This window comes from Diadema antillarum, unplaced genomic scaffold (assembly GCF_040938485.1).
Source record: "Diadema antillarum isolate AM-2024a unplaced genomic scaffold, OU_Dant_1.0 seq00000662_RagTag, whole genome shotgun sequence".
NCBI lineage: Eukaryota > Metazoa > Echinodermata > Echinoidea > Diadematoida > Diadematidae > Diadema > Diadema antillarum.
The window spans coordinates 323,226-345,000 of NW_027271574.1; the positions used below are offsets into that span (position 1 = coordinate 323,226).

Here is a 21,775-nt window from a genome sequence, read left to right on the forward strand (position 1 = left end):
TACCACAAAACATCCTATCATATAAAGTTTTCACCATAAAGCCTAAAATATAAGGAGATATCTGTATTTTTCTCAATAAACCGTAACTGTAGACGGTGTAGTCTGGAAACAATTTTATTACAACTATTGTCCACATTTTGTAAACTTAACAATACTTAACATTGATTTTACCACTTCAAATCTTTACAGTGGATGTTTCTATCCCTGACTCACATTTTAGAACTATCTTAAAGCACTAATGCTGGGATTTTGTTTCATCTGCAAATGGTAAATTATGCCTTTAAAGCATAAGGAGCGATACACAATGCAGAGAGATTGCTCCTTTTTCCCCAAGTAGATGTCGAAGATCAGTTATTGTGACGTCACTACTGGATAAAGCCAAGCTCCCTGAGAATATGGTCACCCATCGCCCGCACGGCATTGTAGATCTCATTGTAGGAATCCTCGATCTGCCACTCGGGCAGCAGTTGGCCGTATTCGCCCGTGTCGCGGAGCTCGATGGTGTATGAGTACTTGGCTCCGATTCCGCCGTCCGTGTCCTCGCCGTAGGGTTCGAAGGCCCCGTAGCCGAAGTCCTTGCTGGACCCGGCAGCCGGATCTGATTGCGGGCGATACGGATATCGATGTAATCACGTCACAAATCATGTTTGCATGCTTTGATTTACATATTGAAATGCATCTCTTGGATTGATAGATGGACAGATAATTGATAGATAGATAGATAGATAGATAGATAGGTAGATAATTTACTGATATAATTGGTAGGATGAGAAATTTTTGTAAATCAAATCTAATCAAAGCAGTAACAAAAGAAAATAAAGAGTATCAAATGCTATGTCATTTCATTAATTTCCTTTAGCATTTCATAATATCACGTTACTTCTTTTCGCTGTGCTTTAGTTTAATTAACAATTGGGTTTCATATCATACATGTATTTCTCTTCTATTTTCGTTCATCTCGATGCTTTTTAATTTCACTCCTGAACTGTAGAGCAGTAGAAAATGTTGTCCTTGTATCGATCAGCCCTTCACTCTGTTGTAGTAAACACAAAGAACACTGAAGAATTAGAGAATGTTTGTGTCAGGACTTGAAACTAATTTCATCACTCTGCCTTGCCGAGGATAATCGTATTTTCATCACAGCATATCTTATTCAGACAAAAAAAAAAAAAAAAAATCACAGGAAACACGAGGCTATATCTAGGACCGGTAGCCGATAAGACTTACACATTATCTCAGCTCCGGCTCCATAGGTGAACACCTTGTCGTTTGTGCTGAAAATGGCATCTGAAACCGCTTTCGCAAACGCCATCTACATCGGGGGGGGGGGGGGAGGGAGGGAGGGAGGGAGGGAGGAAGGGAGGGAGGGGTGGTATGGACACAATGATAACAACAGTTAGATCCATAATGATGAAACTTTATTCAGGAAAAGGCATGCGTACTTTCAGGGGGGTGTTTCATGTACACCGACAACTGTTAAAAGCTACTGAAATCCTTGCGTCTGATTGGCTGATAGCAAATTTGTGGGTGAAAACCTCCGACGAACTCGTTGATGAAACGCCCCCCTGGTGTGTCGCATTACTGATGAACATCTCGAAATATGATGAAAAAGATATTCTTTTTTAGTAATAATAGCGTTCTCTCCAAGAGACAAAGACCCCGTTTACAGTGTGAGGCTCGGCCGCGGCCGAGCCCGCCTTCATTTCAGTGTAAACGCGCAAAAGGCCAAATGCGGGACCAAAATTATTGGGCGCGCATTTGGCCACGCTCTGGAGGTGGTCTCGGCCGCGGCTCGGCCGCGGCCGAGCCCGGCCTTTTCTCAGTGTAAACGCAAACTGGGCCAAATGCGCGGCCAAGTTTAGTCTGGCTTCCAAACCCTCTGCCCGTACTATTTCGCTATTCAGGATATTAACCCCCTCAACGTCGAAAACTAGTATAGTCTGAGGTGGTATTGTCCTGCAAATGATTGTTCCTTCGGCAAAGGCCTTTGCCCGAACGGCGACTTCGTCGCCACGGAATCCAGTTGGCAAAGGGTCTGAAAACCAGACTATACCAAATTGCGTTTGTTAACAAGCAGAGCGCCACTACGACAACATATTATTGAAAGGGCCGGGCCCGGCAGTGTAAACTGACAAAATTGCGGGGCTCGGCTCGGCAATTGAGGCCGGGCTCGGCCGCGGCTCGGCCCAGCCCCGCACTGTAAACGGGGTCAAAGAGAGAGAGAGAAAGAGAGAAAGAGGGAAGAGGGAAGAGGGAGAGGGAGGGGGTAGAAGAAAGGAAAGTGTAACCTTAAAGAAGTTGTCCAACAAAAAAGAAACATTAAGATATCCGATGATTACTATGCTTTGCCTTTCGTCAATACTTAGGCCTAATCTAACCTGATCGTCGTAATCTGGGGTGTGGGTGTCGACAGACTTGTACGACCACGGGGCGATGATCTTCTGAGAGTAGCTGTGCCAATCGAGGAAGATGATGAAATCCTGTCCCTCGGCCTTCTTCTGTCTCAGGAATCGGACCACGTTAGCCACGGCAGGCTCCGAGAGGGGCTCCGGTCCGTGATAGTTGTCTGAGCACGGCCAGGGACTGGTTCCTGGTCCTGTACATCGAATGGCAGTAGCAGCGTATAACTGGCATTTAATTTGCATTTATTCTTCGCTGGTCTTACTTGAATTTTTAACCGTTATTTTTGTCTACAGAAGGAACAACTTTCCAAACTCGAAAGTGCATTTTGTCATACATATATGCACAGGCCACAACCCCAATGATTATCATAATTCAATAAGTGTCGGGAAATACAGTGCCATCTCTATAACAGAGGTGTGGAGTTTGTCATCTTGAGTGCAAACCTTAAATAACAACGAAGGCAGCAGAATTAATATCACGTAATATACACAATACACGAATACGAGAATGTAGGTATCGTAATATTATATCATATTATCATTCTCTTTTATTCTGAAGGGAACACACATGCACCACACACACACACACACACACACACACACACACACACACACAAGAATAAATACATCTCAACGAAGAATAATAGCCAAATGCTATGGTCACTGATTGACATAATAAGCCTCGTGCTCTCAGTTTTTAGCGATGCTCATTGTATCGTACCTGTAGGCTCTATATCAAAACATAGACTAATTACACATAGGGGTGCACTGATTCTTACCACTCCATTCGTAAGCCCAGTTTCTGTTTGGATCCTTCCCAGTACAGGTAAATCCAGGGTTGGGTGACCTTGTTTTACGCCACAGACGGTCCTAAAAAGTGGAGAGTAACGCAGGCCAAAATGAGTTTCGTTCATAGCATGCGACTTTTTCTTTATTTATCTTATTCCTGTTCTTTTGTCAAGGGGATGGGGGGGGGGGGGTAGAAGGGTAGTAGCAGCAAACATAATGTTATATAAGTGTAATCCGGAGAGATTGCGATGCATGTCTCTTGCTTAATTTCAAGAATACAGACCGGTCTCGTGATCAGAATCATCATTTATCACCCGCTTTCAAAGAATCTTCGAATTGACTTGTATAGGACATCGTTTAGAGGGACATTTCTGGTATGGGACGGGACCACCCTTCATCTTGAAGGTTATCACAGTTTGAAATCCAGCTGATCTGATTTGAATTTATTTCCACTTAGTGTTCACTAACGCAAAGAATTAAAAAAAAATGAGTTAAAATGATTATTACTATACAATAACATTATATCTGTGATATATATGTGACGTACAAAGATATTCCACACGCATACACTAATAAACCGTAAAGTATTTCTTTTGCAACAATTTGTATATTAAAATTGTGACATTCTGTTGCTATTTCTGTTCACTTGTTTCTTCCTCTCTTCTCTCCTTTCTGACTCTAGTATTTTATCTTTTGCACTTACCGCCTCCCAAGTGTATGCGTATCCATCAACGTTGAGGGAGGGAACGATGTACCAGTCAACGTTGTCTAGCATGTTCATCACGAGACTGTCGCCTGCTCTGTAAGCATCGACCAGCTGGTAGGAGGTGGAAGACGGGTGCACAGATAGGATGGTGTTAGGGAGGTGGATCGACAAATGGATGTATGGATCATTGGATGGATAAATAGATGGGCGGATAGATGGATGGATGGATGGATGGATGGATGAATAGATGGATAGACAGATAGACGGATGGAGGGATGGATAAATGGATGGATAGATGGACGGATGGATAAATGGATGATGGATAGATAGATGGATGGATGAATGGATAAATAAATGGATGGATGGGTAGATGGATGGATGAATGGATGGATAGATGGATGGCTATTTGAATGGATGAGTGGGTGGGTGGATGGATAGATGAACGGATAGATGGATTAATGAATGGATGGATGGATGGATAGATTTATGGATAAAGGGATGCATGACTGGATGGATAGATAGATGGATGGGTGGATGCATAAAGAGATGGATGGATGGATGGATGGATAGATAGTTGGATGCATAGACGGATGGATGGATAAATGGATGGATGAATGAATGAATGAATAGATAGATGGATGTATAAAGGGATGGACGGATGAATGAGTGGATGGATGAATTGATAAATGGATGGATGGATAGATTGATAAATGGATGGATAGATAAATGGATAGATTGATAAATGGATGGATAGATAAATGGATGGATGGACAAATGGATGGATAGATGGGTGGATGGATGGATGGACGGATGACGATGTTGGTAGATGGAAAAAGGTTGCTGACAAGACGTGGATTGGGTGGGAATAGATGGACAGATGGATGGATGGATAGAAAGATGGATGAGAAAAAGGGTCAACGAATAGATACATATTAATATGGAGATAAAGAGAAAACAAGAGCTATAAAATCGCATAGAGTGAGTTACGTATGATAGTCAAACAATTAGATTGACAGATGAACCGAGAGGAAGACATTAGATGATGGATAGAACGATAGAGACAATCATTGATGAAGAGAAAGAAAACGGAGGTTATGAATGTAATGACGCATGGGCATATTTCATCTGAATATAACCTAAAGACTTGATAAATAGGAATTAAAAAAACAAAACAAAGCGATTAGACAAAACTCATCATAAACCGCTATCAGTTGAGAACATTGTCATATAACCTAAATACATCTACGATTGCGAGTAGCAAAATGAATTTTGGAAGAGTGTCTGTCTGTCTGTCTGTCTGTCTGTCTGTCTGTCTGTCTTTGCAATGGATAAAGCCAGGCACCCGCGTCCGACTTCGGACACAGGGCCTTTCTAGAGAAAGTCAAAAGAATACAGGTTATAGTTCAACAGGCAACTTTATGTAAAATTCTTTAACCTTTGGCTGGGGTTACAAAAATTCTCTTAATTCCATCTTGGGACTTAAATTCTTCTTGAGTCTATTTTGCTACGTTTAGTTCCTGTCTGTGGCTACTATAAAGAAAAGATCTTGTGTGAAACTCTCAATACTAAAACGATCCAGTCCTTGGTGCGCCATTTCAGTCAAAATCAATTAAAAAATAGACAAGATGAAGCATAGTCTGCATTAGCTACCGATGTTTATTCAATTAGATACATTATAATGACAATACAGGACTCATGTTTAGTCAAGCTACGGTATGACAACTTGACTTGGCGCTATCATGAACCTACTAACAATGGACTTTTCAACGAATCCAGCCAGCAAGTACGAGATTCGCCGCCACCTGATTATGCGCATCTTAATGAGTACTATACAGGTGTCCGCGAAATTGATGGTTGCATAACCATGCATCGTCACTGACAAAAGAACTGTGTCCGTGATTCCAGTCTTATTTGCCTGATGCGCCTTTTAGACGGAAATGTCTTTGAATAAACGTCAGTGATGAAAAGCAGCAAACCTCAGAACATAACTAACTTCGTGTCATTGGATTGGAAATTTCATACTCGCTCGCTATCGCTCACAAATTATGATCTTGCTTAATAGTGAGATATGCTTATCATTTTCCTTACTCTATGTCTTTGGTCTGAAAAATTATGCGTAAAAGGATGTATAATATACCTCTTTATACTTGATTATTCTATGTAATCGTATATAACACGAATCAGAATTAATTAGCTATAAAAAGTTACCTTTCGCTTTGAAAGTACTTTCATGTCGCTAATAAAAATGTCTGAGCTGTAATAATCAAATACATACCACAACTGCAATGTGACAGATGTATTTTCCTTGATTGCGCATTTAGTTTACAGATTTTACAGAGCTGCGTTGTGCTTTGCTGCGGCTTGCCGGCGGCGGTGACCATAAGATCAAAGCAGGGAAGAATGTAAGAACAAAGCAGGGAAGAATGTTTGAAATGTTTTTGTAACATTTTTCAAAAAAAGGGAGGCATGCATTGATCAACGAAATGATGACTGTCTGTCAATATGTAGTAGGTCCATTACGCTAAGAACCTATGGCCCACGTATCCACAAGTGTACTTCAATTTTTATTGATTTTTTTTTTCTCGTGAAGACTTATTTTTTTCGCACTTTGCCTGTACCTATTGAATACATTCAGATATTGTGAATTTATGCATGCAATATCTCTTGCTATGCCGGGCAAGTCCCGGACACATTCTCTCGTTCCCATCAAGAATCTTCATGATACACACAGTGTGAATGCGTTGCTGGCCCTGTCTCTTAAATAAGTGACGATTGTTATTAAAATAAGCGTGCATACGACAAAGACTAAGTGGCGCCTCCAAGATCCGTCGATTTTCCACTTAAATATATATTGAAAACTATGGCGTACACACACACACACACACACACACACACACACACACATACACATTTTAAATGGTATTCTTTATATCTTCATTTTCAAATAGCCTATTTCTATTCATTTTATTTTCATTTCCATTTTTCCACTTCTATCCTGGCTCTATTATACATCTGAAACATTAACCATAATCAGTTTTCCTTATGCGCAACACATAAGATCTTGCTACAACAACAACCAAGACAAACATCTCCAATCGGCATTTTCTCATCGCCTTCTCACACACAAACTGCAAAAACAGGCAAACAAACAAACAAACAAACAGAAGGAGGATTTAATTGGTAGCCAAAGACACAGATAAAAACGTATATAGACACATTCTCAACTAGAAAGAGTCATAAGTAAATGCCTTCATGAAAATAAAACAATAAAAAAGATCAAATCCAGTAATATTGAGTATGAAAACACAAACACGCTCTTCCTGTTAGTTATTCTGTCTATCTCTTGCTCTGTCACCTTCCGTCTATCTGTCTCTTTTCTCTCTCTCTCAAAACAAAAAAGTGAAATAAATGAATGAATGAATGAATGAATGAATGAATAAATAGATAAATAACAAATATATAAATGGATAGATAAATAAATAAATAAATAAATGGGTAAACAAACAATCAAATAAATACCCCAACAAAAACTCCAAAAACTCCTTCACCGGACTTACCTTACGTGTAAAACCCATGACAGTGGCTGGAGAGATCCATTCCCGGGCGTGAATACCGCCCTCAAACCACACCGCAGTCGGGTTGACAGCGGTACTTCCAGTACCACGCAGCTGCGATGGCGAACAGATGGGACGTTAATGCACAGAGATAATCACTTGTATAAGTTCAGTGAAATTGAATTGAACTGAATTGAATTTATTCATTCTCCCCATAGGTTATTTAGATCTTAAAACCTAGTGTTGCTGGTAGTGGTTACCACTGATGGCTTGATATCTCGTGACATATCGTCCACTTTAATTAATCATGTTAATGAAAAAGAAAGTGTCATCATCACTAAGGGTGGGATTTCACGGAGCACGCGAACGATTTGCGAAGGACGCGAATGACAAAATCCAACATTCGGAAAAGTTTTTCTCCGAATGTGTTCCGACAATGAAGCCGAAAACTATTCTTGCGCAATTTGTGCGAAGTTTTCACGACGTATGTGCGAATGTCGTGTGTATCATCGCTAAAGTACAGCATGTTACGTACACGAAGAACACGCGACGGAAATGCGAACAACGAAAAATTTCCAATAATCATGGTAGAAAATGTACCCAAGGAGAGATGGAAGCTGCCTTGAGTTGATTTTTTTCTTTCCTTCTATTTCTCCTTTCTTTTGTTTTCATTTCTCTATCGTGTGCTTGCCTACATTTTTTTCTTAATACTTATCTCCACTAGTAAAGCATTTGATTTTTTTTTTGCAGTTCCTCCAACACATAATCTCTATAGTTCAAATGAAATGGTAGATACTTTAGACTAATTTTAAGTGTATTCTGTGATTTTTTTTTTTGTATATCAGACATTTCTATCTCTTTGCTATAGTCTTACATTTCTTTTGTTACCATAGTTGTTAATAATTCTTTGATGTTTAGATGTATGCTACGATTTTTATTTGTAGAAAACGTATAGGTCATACATCCCCCAAACGTGCGCTAAACGTTCGGGAGAATGTCTCAAAAGGTACGCGAACTGTTTGCGATTACGTCGTAAAATGATCGGAAAAACTTCGCAGATTTCGCGAAACATACGTGAGACATTCTCAAAAGTTTCGGAATCTGTTTGGGGTTTCACGAACATTTTGCGAACATCGCGCGTGTCTTGCGAAGGTCTTGCGCATATGACGAGGCTTTAAAGACACTTCCGAGAACAATTCACGAGCAAATCACGACGAAGTGTGCGGAAAAGGTTCGCAAAAAATTTCAAACTTTTTTGAAATTCTCACCGAAGTAAAAACGACATTTGCGAACAATTGACGACGCTTCCGAACCCTCACGTTCGTTTGGCGATCTTTTGCAGACTAAAATACGAATGCTGGATTTTGCCATTCGCGTTCTTCGCAAATCGTTCGCGTGCTACGTGAAATCCCACCCTTAAGAAGACCAACAATAACATCGACGACAACAAGAATTATAAAAAAAAAGTTCTGCGCATATATTTCAGTTCATGAGAACAGTCAAATATTTGTTTAATCACGTTCATTAATTTACCATTAAATAGATTTTTAAGTCTTTTTGCATATTTTTTTTTGCCAGCCATTTACTTTGCAATTGCCAGCGACAACTTTATCATACTAAATGAGATGTACGCGAATCATCTCTCTTACCAATTCCACCCAACCCTCATTACCATAATTATTGCGTTATTTGTGGTGAGGTGGAGTGAACTGGAAGATTTTTTATCCATTTATTATGATGGATGGAGGAAAAAATACGCAGGCACACAGTTTGTGATGAGTATACGCCATACTGTACCTCAATGCTCTTTGTTCGGTAAAGGGAGGGGGCATTATTCGTCTTCTATATAACGTTATGAAAGATAGCATACGGTGCATTCCGACTACCCAACTACTCCCTTTCCATCCATACAGTTGACGAAAAAAAGATGAGTTTCCGAACAGAAATGTTTGCGAAAGACCTTTCTACTTTTTCGTCATTTAAAATTCAAAGGATTTCCTAGGTATACATGACTGACGTTAAAAACATCACTGGCACGACTTTTATGCTATTGTACCCTTCATGTTTGTTAGGTCAACAGAATGCGAAATTTAGATGGTACTGAGATGAAACATGACAATTCAGAAGTCTGACCCGGAATCCATTGATATCACGTCCTTCATACGACTTCCCGATGTTGAACGTCGACACGATGTCGGGATTCTCGACAGCAAGGTCGGCAACCCATTGTTGAATCTGGAAATGGAGGGAAAATCTCTTGAATTGAACTTCATGCATGATGAAGGGAAAACAAAACTATGATAATGAGAACGAGGCTGCTACCAATGGTTCTGATAATACTAGTAATAATACCTTTACTGGAATAAATGGTACCAAAAAAAAAAAACACAACAACAACACCCTGCAGTAGCTGCAAGGAGACGTCTTAAAACCATTAAATAAAGAGTACAAATCAGCAATCAGCAAATCTAGTCCTCCCTTTTCCCTTTATTGAAAATGGGGGACCTAATAAGGCTAAGGGAAAGGCATGAATGGGGAAATTACTCTAAATGATATATGTTTATTTAATGAATGCAGCAATATTAGACGAGCACATCAGTAAAATTTGAGGAAAATCGGACAATCCGTTCGAAAGTTAAGATCTGTTTAAGTTTTCGTGCCGCCAAGACCTGATAAGAAGGCTACATCCCATAATGCCAAAGTAGAACTGTATAAGGATAACATAAGGAGAATGCTCCAGATTTCCATTACCAATATGGAAAGTACACACTCTTTCGACTCATCACTGACATTGTGTATCACTCTCTCAGCTTTCTACGTTTGTTTGTTTTTTTTTATTCGTCGCTTACACTCTCTCCTCCTTTTTCATACCTCATCATAAGTGTGGTAAACGTTGTGATCAAAATCGGCTGCGGACGAGGCCTTCACGTCTGTGGCACGCCTCTTCTGGATTTCTGCCATCTGATTGGCTATAAGTTCGCCAACGTCATGCATCACGACCTTATAAGGGATTCCCACGTCCGCCATGCGATCACTTAGAGTTGTTTGAAACCGGGGCGGGACCAAGATGTCTACAGGGTCGCCAGGCAGCTTTGAGATACTGGTCCAGAAGTCCAGCTGTTTGGATACGGATAACAAAGATTTTAGATAAGCATACATTACAAGATAAAACGAAATGACTTTCTTGAAAACAGCTGGGTAATCATTAACAAACTTTACTGAGCATATCATAATTGCTCTGCAAAAACAAAGAGTCAGTGACAGCACAGTTGTATACATATAGGGAGCTAGAGACGAAGCATATCCAGGTTAGATTCAATTCCATTACAACTTTATCTCACTTTTAAATAGAACACAAAATCAACAGGGTATGTATGAGAATGAACGGACGATACCGCGACATCAAAAAGGCACTTGAAATCATAATTCAAACAAATATCACAAAGTTACAATGAAGGAGAATGTTACTTCATAACAAAGTAGACTTGATTATTTCGTTCTCTTCTTCTTCTTCTTCTTCTTCTTCTTCTTCTTCTGGTAGTCCTGCGTCCGTCATACTTGAAGATTATTACAGGCGTAATTCATGCTGTGCGTGCTGTGCTTGTGTGAAAGTGCACTTGTATAAAATATCTCAGGGTGCGAGTAAAAATCGATTAGCAGTCTACACTGCTTAGCTTGCCATCAGCTTAAGCCGGAAGGCTTCCACTGATGGGGCTGATATGATGTCAGGGGGCAGTGAGTTCCAAGTCCGCACAGTGCGTGGGACGAAGGACTGCCTATGATGTTCATTTCTGGAGATTGGCAGATGGTAGCCTTGACCATGAACATGTCTTGTTGTTTTGTGGACTCAAAATGGCACAAGCGTTCATTTGTTTCAGAATTCCAAATGTCCCATTTTGTTACACCAAGAAAGAAAATCTCCATGACATTTTCTGGGTACATGATTTGAAACTTGGTGTAAATGGATCCCATCCAAATTTTGTAATGATTATTATCATAATGTTTAGTCAGGTGTCATGGGGGACAAGCAGGTTTAACAAAATAAAGAGCTTGCTTCCCAAAGGCGCTAAATCCATTGAAAAATGATGGATTTAGCGCCTTTTGGAAGCAAGCTCTTCAAATAGAGACACATACCACATCTCCGAGATTCAGTTCCAGATCCCTCAACCAGCTTCTGTGAGAATTGTTAGCGGGTTGCAGTCTCCACAGCTCCCACCTAAATGAAACGAGAAACAACAGGTGATGAATGATCATAGAAGAAATTTCTCTTACTTCAGTGTATTTGTCCATATCTGATGTCTGCCATACAATGTGTCTACACATTTCATTTATTTTTTTTTTCACCAACGTCATGCATCACGACCTTAAAAGGGATTCCCACGTCTGTCATACGATCTCGTGGACACACATGTAGACACAATGAATGTAGTTGTACATACCTTAAAAATGAATTTATGTTGTTACTCGTGATCACATGTACGTTTTTGAAATTGTTACAAATATGCTCTGTTAATGCATTATATATAATTTTCCCTGTTTATTTAATGGAAAATGAAAAATAAAGTTGAATCGTAGAATATATTACTGAGAAAAAAAATTAAGAAAATTAGACAAAGGGTGAAACTGCAGACATCCATAGACACAGAGAGAGAGAGAGAGAGAGAGAGAGAGAGATAGAAACGGAGAGAAAAAGAGAGGAATGGTGAGAAAAACAAAATGAAAGGAGAAAAAGCTGGATGTTGAGATACACTGAGCTTTGCGATCGTCAGGGATAATAAGAGAAAAAAATATGGAATTTGGTAACGGAAGTAATAACCATGAGGACTAGCACTATTCACACTAATATTTGATTTGTTTAAGATTCATTGTGGTCTGATTTGATGTCAGCATTGTTTTGGACAAATGATTTTCAAAGCGTTCATTTTCTTTTTTTTTAACACAACAACAATAGCACTACAAAACAAATATTGATAACAAGGAGAAATGAATGTAGTTGTAGAGTGAAGAGGGATAGATAAAATGTTAAGAAGACGAAGAATATGCTTATGATAAAGCGCCAGTTATTCAGTTTTGAGTCAAAACTTACCCTTCATATTTGGCTGAGGACAGGCAGGCAACAGCCAGCAGAGTGATCACTCCTAACGCCCTCATGTTGTAATGCTAAAATGACAACACCACCTTTTGATTCAGCATATATGGATAGCTAACTTCACTGGTAATCTGGCAAGGATAATGCAGTTATTTTTAAACTCATTAAGAGTTTTTGCAAAGAACGTTGATGAATTTGCATGTATAATCCTTATCGCATATCATCTGTTTAATCGCCGTTACACAACTCGGGGGTTTACGCAACGTTTATTGACTGTATTAAAAATGTCACTCGCCAATTCTGACCTAGAAAGGAAAGAAGCTGCTTAAGCCTTGTTTTCATGTTACTGATCATACGCTTTTGATCAGCAGTAATGCAGAGGTAGCAGGAAATTGACTTTGAAATTGTTAAATTGAAATTGGAAATTTTTGAAATTGTAGAAACTAGCTATAGTGAGTGTCATTATGTGTATAATTATGTTTGGTTATATTGCTAAAAAAAAAACAAAAAAAAAAAACAAAAAAAAAAACCCAGAATTGTAAATGATGCCATACATTGGATAAATAAATAAATCAAAACAAAATTAAATCAAATCAAATTGCTCTCTGACATCACAAACATTCACCAACATTCACATTCTCCCTGAAATTTACAACGAAATAACGATAGGTGACTATTATCACCGTATTACACTGCAGCCTTTTGCTCGCTCGTGCCGTCCACTACACAAATACAGACTCACACTACAAATTCATTAGAAAATCAAATGGTTTGATAATTTTCATACACAACAGTACATCGTATTTATTTCAGAAACGTAATCAAGTCCAATGTAGTTTCTGACAATTCAATCGCTCGATGTCAAGATTTTATGGTGGCAATACACATACACAGAAACATATACTAACAAGATATACAAACCAAGGTTCATGTCAGTGTTGTCTTTTTTCCTCTTTTCTCTTTCCTAATAATTCCCAAAGAGAATCATTAGAGGTGTTATTTTACTGCGGGCGTGGGAGCATTTAATGGATATGAGCACAGTTTGGCCCACCCTGTCAAAAGCAAGTCAAGACGCGTAAGTTCAAGTAAAGTATCAAAATTCACAAAAGTTTACATTCTTTGTTTCATACATAGACGTTTGCGGCATCCTGTGCTAGTTAATAATTACTGCTTATCCATAAATTCTGCATCCTCGTTACGTAACAATGCGTGATAATTTTTAGACTCTCATAATCATTTGATACCAGCGATAACATTTATAATATTTATCGGCACCCTTCGATGTTTCTCAGGCCGCCCATGAAATTACCTAATGCTGAAAAAAAAAAAATCAATTCCAGTCAGGTATTGCTAGCACATGACAAGATATTCCTGCTGGGTTCCATAGGTCATCCTCTATTTTTCTTGACCTGTGACGTTAATTCGTCGCATATTTAACCATGTGCTTACATTTAGGTCTACAGGTGAAGCAAAACATAGAAAATAAGGATGATAACTTAACAGTAACATACGGTTTGATTTCATGACGGTGCCGCGTTAAAACATTGAGTTTGATGAGAGGAAGAAATCCCATCGAATTAGATTTTGATGGTAACAAAACACTATAATACACAGATATAATGCTAGAAAGAGTAACCCCATAAGCATAAAATACTGACAACCCCATCAATTAACGAATTAACATTCAATACCCCAGATATAATTGTACTTTAGAATAATGGTGTTTTGTTAAAATTTGTGAGTCGTCTAAATAATCGAGATTTCAGTAGAGTTCAGGACCGGATAATGCATAAACTCCGTTGTTCTATCTTATCATTTAAATCTAAACTGCACATTCTATAATTACCAGGGGTGGATCTAACTTTTTGCTAAAGGAAGGGGGGGGGGGGTTGACCCAATGACGATGGGTCATGACAAACTTTTTGCCGTCGGGCTGAGCCTGTGACAAAGTGCTAGGAACATACTGTGTCAATCTGCACACATGATGGCAATTTAAAGATCTATGCACAACATATTTTTACCCTGGCAGCCGAAAGAGGGGATGGGGATATGTAAAACCCCTACAACCCCCCCCCCCTCTTCCGCAACTGATTAGTTGCTTGATTTTGTATTTTGAATATCTCGGGAGCATATCGGCAATATGAGTACGTATTTCCATGCTCCTGCTGTTCGAAAGAGAAACTGCAATCGTAAAACACACGGACGAGATGAAACTGCGTGCCTGCCGCATGCCTCCCAGAATGATAATGGATTCAGTGACAGAAAACGTGGTGGACATTTATGCATCGAAATGGCAACCAATTCGTAAGACATACAAATAGCATCAAGTAATCAAAGTGCTACAACAAAACAGCTGGAGCTACATGCACTGGACAATCAAGCATCTCCACAGAGGAAGGAATTAAAGGCAGTAATCAGCATTTCATGGTCATCTATAAGGTTGCCATTATCTAATTGATGAAAATTTTGGCCATAGCGGCTGCTACAGAAATGATGCCTGTAACTTTTCCCATGCTAAAATGTCGCTGTGCATGTATTGATTTCGTAATAGTGCAAACGAATTCCAGCTTAAGACGGACAATCCACATCTGAAACATCACAAAATATGCACTGACATTACCCCAGAGAGACACTTATTTCTTATGCATTGTTGAAATCGGATAAAATGGCGCTTTTCTTGATTCAAGGAGTGGATGCCTACGTCATAAGACAAAGATGTAAATTACGTCAATGCTGAATATGTTCCTTCATCAGAAAAATTGAGTTCTACGATTGAGGACAAGGTAGGACACTGTATGATTAATTACTGACGTTCAACTAAAATCCTTCTCGTTTGTTTCAAGTTTCACTCAACTTTATACTGACTTCCAAGTACTTCATCTTTTAAATTGGATTAACACATTTTTAATCAGTTTAATCTAACTCTCTCTTGATGGGGTGACTACAATCCCATCAAATTTTCACGCCACATTAACGAAGTGAAATGAACGTGATATTCGTACAGAATGTTGATGGTGCACTCTAAATCAATAACTTAGTCATCATCTAGTTTAATGTCATCAACGCCTTCTGCCAATTCTTGGAACTCGGGCTCTACGTCACTAGGTTCCAGGAGCTCCAGCCAATAGGAAAGCTTCTTCGTCTTTGTCCAGCTGCTGTTGTCAAACCGCGCAATGTCTGGGAGAAGATGATAAGAAACTTGGATTCAAAACATGATTCAAAGATGGAATGATTGTAAACAGATAGCATCGACATCTTTAAAAGTGAATCATTTATCTCACTGAATTTATCAGTATGTGCATCACAATCTGGATAAATAACATTAGCTGAGGAGAGCACTACTCTGAAACGTTTGCTCAGAAATGTTTCAGACCGGATGGGATACATTGTATTTACGCGTTCGAGGAAACATTATCTCAGTGTCAGTCGACTTGTTTGAAAGCAAATTTCATTCTGAGAACCAATAGAAGAAAAAATTGATAAATCATAATTCGGACAGTCTAGAATTACAACTGTATCGAGGACGGTGTTTGGGTTTTGTTTTGGTTTACGTTGAAACAATGCGTATTATCAAACTTTAGTAGAATACTAAAATGTCTTTACATATTCATTAATCATCTGCCTTCATGACATGACAATTCACTTCGGGGGGAAAAAAAAAGCTACTGTTTCGGTAGACATTGTGTCGAATTCCATGCGTTGCAATATTCGGCATGATCGCCTTTTCCTATTTTCAAGCGCTTCAGAATCATAAGAGTAATAGACTAGCACAAGGAAAGACTTCTTTATGACAACAAAATGAGAATTATAGCGGAAAAGAAGTGATTGCCTACAATTTCCCGGCTCGTTGATCATAATTTCCCCGCTCTCGGGGACCATGTGGCTGTTGTATTTCTCCAGCTGCATGATTGGAGTACGTTTGCCCTTATCGTCCACACGATCGACGCCGAACTTGATGTCGTGGAGGTCCGTTTGGAACTCGTACCTTGCAAGAGAGTCAGTGAAATGACAAGTTTATCTGGCGAGTGCTGGGCTCTGCTCTGTGGATATAAAGTGTCTGTGTAGTTTAGTCATCCTCTCCTCTCTGTGCACATTTTCACATTAACGAGGAAATATTAATTCCATTTCAATTCAATTCAATTCATTTATTTTCATACTTGAATATATCAAAAAAGAAATCAAATATTACAACAATAAGATATGGCAACAAAATATATGAAGATCCAAGTGACATAGCTAATATTTTTAACTCTTATTTTTCAATGATTGGGGAGAATTTGGCTAGAAGGGTACCACAGTCAAATACGCATTTTTCAACATTTTTAGGTCAACCAAACCCAAGTTCTATCTTTTTTGTTCCAACTACGAAATATGAAGTTATTGATATTGTTACTGCAATGAATGACAAGCGAAGTGCTGGTTACGATGACATAAGTAATTTTATTTTAAAGGGAATTATATTTTCAATCGCTGACCCACTTTCACATATTTTTAATAGATCTATATCATGTGGTGTTTTTCCTGATTTTATGAAAATAGCTAAGGTTTTCCCTTTATTCAAAAAAGGCGATAGTTCTGATATGAGTAATTACAGGCCCATTTCTTTGCTTTCATCTTTATCTAAAGTTTTGGAAATATTGATATTTAAAAGAACAATTAATTTTTTAACTTTTCATAACGTTTTTACAAATTCTCAATTTGGGTTTCGACAAAAACACAGTACCATTCATGCCCTTTTGAAGTTTATCGACCACGCAGCGCATACTATTGATAATCATTCCCATCTTATTGGTATATTCCTGGACTTCTCCAAGGCCTTTGACACAATAAATCATGAAATCTTATTTTACAAGTTGTCTCATTATGGGATAAGGGGGAAGGCCTTGGAGTGGTTCAGGAGCTACCTGCAAAACCGCAAACAATACGTATCTCTGAACGAGAACGTTTCAAGTCTCGAATTCATTAAGTGTGGCGTCCCACAAGGTAGCTTATTAGGTCCTTTACTTTTTATCATTTATATCAATGATTTTTGCAGATCATCCGACGTGTTGTCATTTATACTTTTTGCTGATGATTCAAATGTTTTCTTTTCACATCAAAATCCAGATGAACTCGTGCACATTGTTAATTCCGAATTAAAAAAAGTGACCCAATGGATAAGAGCTAACAAATTATCTCTTAATCTTTTGAAAACTAAGTATATGTTATTTAGTAACTCTACAGAAGTTTTACGTAAAGAGATTATTTTTGATGACATTCAAATAGAACGCGTATCTCATATAAAATTCCTGGGGATTACAGTAGACGATAAATTTTCATGGAGGCCGCATATCATTAACATAAGTACAATAATATCACGTAATATTGGAATCATTAATAGACTTAAGTTTCATATTCCATTGTCTTCTTTGCTGACGTTATATTTCTCTTTAATTTTACCTTATCTTAACTACGGTCTTTTAGCATGGGGTAACGCTCATCAAACTTTACTAGATAGATTACTGGTATTACAAAAAAAGGCACTTCGTGTTATTTGTGGCGTCCCGCCACGTTCCCATACAGATCCATTATTCACTAAATATAAGATTTTAAAAATTAAAGATTTGTATTTTTTTCAGCTTGGACAGTTTATGTTTAATTTCAACACAAATGCACTTCCCTGTATATTCAATTCAATGTTTGCAAGGAATCAATTTTTCCATAATTATCCCACCAGACAATCTTCTGAGTTTCATCTACCTCTTCTGAGAACATTATTGGCTCAGAATACATTTATATACACAGGCCCTAGATTCTGGAATTCATTAAGTAGCGAAATAAAAAATTCTCCTTCTTTGTATTCCTTTAAGCGTAAGTTGAAATCCTTTCTGTTAAACCCTCTCTGATGTTCGTTTTTGTTAATCAAGTTCCAACAACCACAGAGTTTATCATCCAACCATCAATCAATTGATTTCTGAATTCATTAATTTATGAAATAGCCATTATAATTTCTACACAGCTGTATGCAACCACCGGCTGTTTAAAGAATTTCTTCAATTCCCTCTTCAATTCTCTCTTTCGTTTCTTTGATCAGCGTGTAGGCATTCTCCTTCTTTCTTCCTTCCTTCATTTCATTTTCCACCTTTCTGTCTAGTCGTGTCATGTTATTGTGTGTCTCCCGTTTGTTTCCGTCTTGTGTAAATCATACTTGTGTCCAGCATATACAAATAAGTATTTAGTTAGAGTTTCTTGAGTGGTTCACAATCTACAAGCTTGCTTTTTAGTGGACCTCTCAGTTCTCCTTTTTTTCAACTGAAACAAAGACTTATATTATTTTGCGTATACATAAAATGTTACTTTACTATTGTATCATTTGATATCATTTGTAAGTTGTGTGTATACGATTGTGATAATAACCTAATTCATACTGTGTTGTGTTTTGTTGGAAAAAGGAGAATGAAATAAAATGAAATGAAATGAAATGAAATACTTCTCATTTATGAACATTATAACAAAACTCAGACAAGCTCTTTTACCTTGTGAACAATGTGCAGAACACAAACAATATACATGGTGATAACACAGTAATTACATGTAATGATAACTGGTCAAAATCGAAATCGAAATGGGGTTGATCAAAGAGAAGTATGACGGGACCTACATGAAAGCCTTATAGCTCAAGGATGCCTTATAGCTCAAGGATGTTCGTCTGTGTTGGAACATGACAATTACAGGGGCGAATCCAGGAATTCCGTTAAAAAAAAAGGGGGGGGGGGGAGGGGGCATCTCTACAAAATTAAAGGGGTCGCACGCCCCCTCCATCTTTTTTTATTTCTTTTGTTAAAAAAATGATAAATGGATCCGCCATTGAATTATCATGCCGGTGTGCTTAATCTGCACGTTGTTGCGTGTTGTGTGCATCGAGCGGACTGCATCATCACGTTGTTTCTATTTGTGTGTGTGTGTGTGGGGGGGGGGGGGGGGGGATTGACTCTTAAGGGCTTTTTACACTTGTAAATTTTTGCTTAGTCCCGTACCAACGGTGGGGCTAAGGGGGGGGGGGGGGGGCTTAGCCCCACCGTTGGTACGGGACTATCCTTAGCCCACTTTCTGTTTACAATCGTTTTTGCCAAAGTGGGCTAGCCCCACCGATAATCCCGTACTATCTGGCCCTGCAAAACAGCAGGGTTAGCACCGCAATTGCGGTGCCAAGCAAGTGAGTGTAAACAGAACGAAAAAATAATCCGGGGCTAAGCGACGGAGACGAAATCCGACCCCCACTGACCAATCAGAAACGAGGTAATCAAGTGCTGCTGGTGCGTGCGTGTACGTGTACAGTGCACAGCGTAATCATGAATATTCATGTGATTTGGAAAGTCCGGGGCTAAGAAATACGAGTGTAAAAAGGTCGGTTTTCTCCTTAGCCCCGGACAAGAGATAGTACGGGACTAATTGGCCAGTGTAAAAAGCTGAAAAAATTGGTACGGGACTAACGATAGTCCTGGGTCAGAGAAAGTCCGGGGTTAAGAAACACAAGTGTAAAAAGGGCTTTATATTACCATCTACTCTTGAACAAGACATGAAAAAGCCAAATTTAAACACCTGATTTAGCAAAAAAAGATCATGATGTTGAAAATTCTAGAAAATTCACCTTCCGTAGACTGATGTAAATTCTTCTCATTCATCCAGTCGAAGTACAAGATCAATACTAAGTTGAATAAAAAAACTGGAAAACAAACTCACTATTGCGACGTTTCGCCAATTATCAATTGGCTTCTTCGGGCGAATGATGCTCCCGATGATGGAATGGCCCTTAAATAGTGCGAGATAGTGCAGAGTGTTCACCTTCCGTACATGCAACCTTCTTGTCTGATTTTAAAGGGTGTGTACAGTTCTGGTCGAGGTGAGGTTTTAGCTTTTAACGTTTTGCGAGATATTCAGAAACCACTCTATGAGATGTCAAAGAGCATGCAATTTTAAGGGGTATCAAAAGTTTATTTGATGAAAATCGGTTTTGAAATGGCTGAGATATCCAAAAACAAGGTGAAACAAAGAGATCTTAATAAAAGGCGTGGCCTGTCGCCTTTTTGGAAAGCTCAGCCATTTGAAAACCAATTTTCATCAAATAAACGTTGAATCCTTCTTAAAATTACATGCTTTTTCATATTTCATAAGAGGTTTCTCATTATCGCACATATAGAAATGTTCAAAACATGAATCCCCACCTCAACCAGTACTGTACAGTCCCTTTAAATTCTGTAGCGTCCCCACTAATAGCTATGTAACGATAGAAGTAACTGTTATTTTAGTTACATAGAAATCAGTGGTCATCCCTTACCTCATGACGCTGTCTGGATGTTTCACCTCGTACTTGAACTCAATGACGCCCCCTCTCGACACTTCGTGTGTAGTCAGTGTGTGTGGCGGTTCGCGGTCTTTCAGGTAGAACGACTTTGGAATCTTGCCACCTTGTTTAATCTTGGACCGAAATAGAAGGAAAAAGAAGCAACGGATGTATAAGCTCACTAATTTATTGTTTTTCAAACACAGCTACGATGTAAAGACATTTTTGGTACCGAGCAACATTCGTAAAAACACAGGTGTTATATAGGTCTTATCGATTTGGTCGAAAAGGGTATACTATTTTTCAAAGATTGTGATGTGGATAGGATTCATTCAATTCTCCAACATAGATATATTTCAGTGCAAATTGACACTTTATGATTATTTCATCAACAAAAATGATGTGCAGATGGCTAAGTCATGAAAACAGAATTAAATCATATTGACTTGCAAGCGTACGAGGAGACATGCAGTATAGAGTTTGATATTCCTATCGATGAAGGGCTCTTCCCTTGGATTCTGCAGAATAAGCCAATGAACGAAATTATCCATGGGATCAAAGAATTAAAACAATTCTTCCGAATCACCAAAGCCATGTATCTAATGCGATGACGTCCGTTTAAAGAGTGATGTGTTACTGCGTCTTACGTAGCCCGTTGGCAGAGTAACAGGCAACACTACCCCTCTCGTCACACCACAATTCGCAGCAAAGAATGATCACTTACTTCAAGAATGAATTTCTTAAATTTCCATTTCCAATAATCCAGCTTATGCCATAAAACTACAAAAGCAATACGCCAAAAAGGGGCCATGTCACGCGCTTACTATGCTTGGGCACTTTGGGTCACCGTCTGGGTCAGTCATGGACCCTCCCCAGTAGGCCGGAAGTTGGTCGGGATCAATTTGCTTCATT

The 21,775-nt window shown here is 38.8% G+C and overlaps 2 protein-coding genes across 2 annotated transcripts in view; both read right to left on the reverse strand.

Moving 5' to 3' along the window:
- Positions 1-365: 365 nt before the first annotated feature.
- On the reverse strand, positions 366-12,602 carry LOC139736682 (carboxypeptidase B-like). The gene is made up of 10 exons (XM_071647430.1): positions 12,538-12,602; positions 11,586-11,667; positions 10,323-10,568; positions 9,585-9,686; positions 7,455-7,565; positions 3,895-4,008; positions 3,182-3,272; positions 2,379-2,596; positions 1,228-1,312; positions 366-598 (listed from the first exon to the last, which is right to left on the reverse strand). Exons 1-10 carry the CDS (start codon positions 12,600-12,602, stop codon positions 366-368), a joined length of 1,347 nt encoding a protein of 448 aa, XP_071503531.1.
- Positions 12,603-15,574: 2,972 nt separating this feature from the next.
- Positions 15,575-21,775, reverse strand: part of LOC139736683 (SEC14-like protein 2) — a 14,443-nt gene continuing 8,242 nt past the window's right edge. The window contains exons 9-12 of the mRNA XM_071647431.1: positions 21,688-21,775; positions 20,858-20,997; positions 16,374-16,525; positions 15,575-15,717 (exon numbers count right to left, since the gene is read on the reverse strand). The exon at positions 21,688-21,775 is cut by the window's right edge and continues 19 nt beyond it. Coding sequence (XP_071503532.1) covers positions 15,575-15,717; positions 16,374-16,525; positions 20,858-20,997; positions 21,688-21,775 — 523 coding nt within the window. The remainder of the gene's footprint in view (positions 15,718-16,373; positions 16,526-20,857; positions 20,998-21,687) is intronic.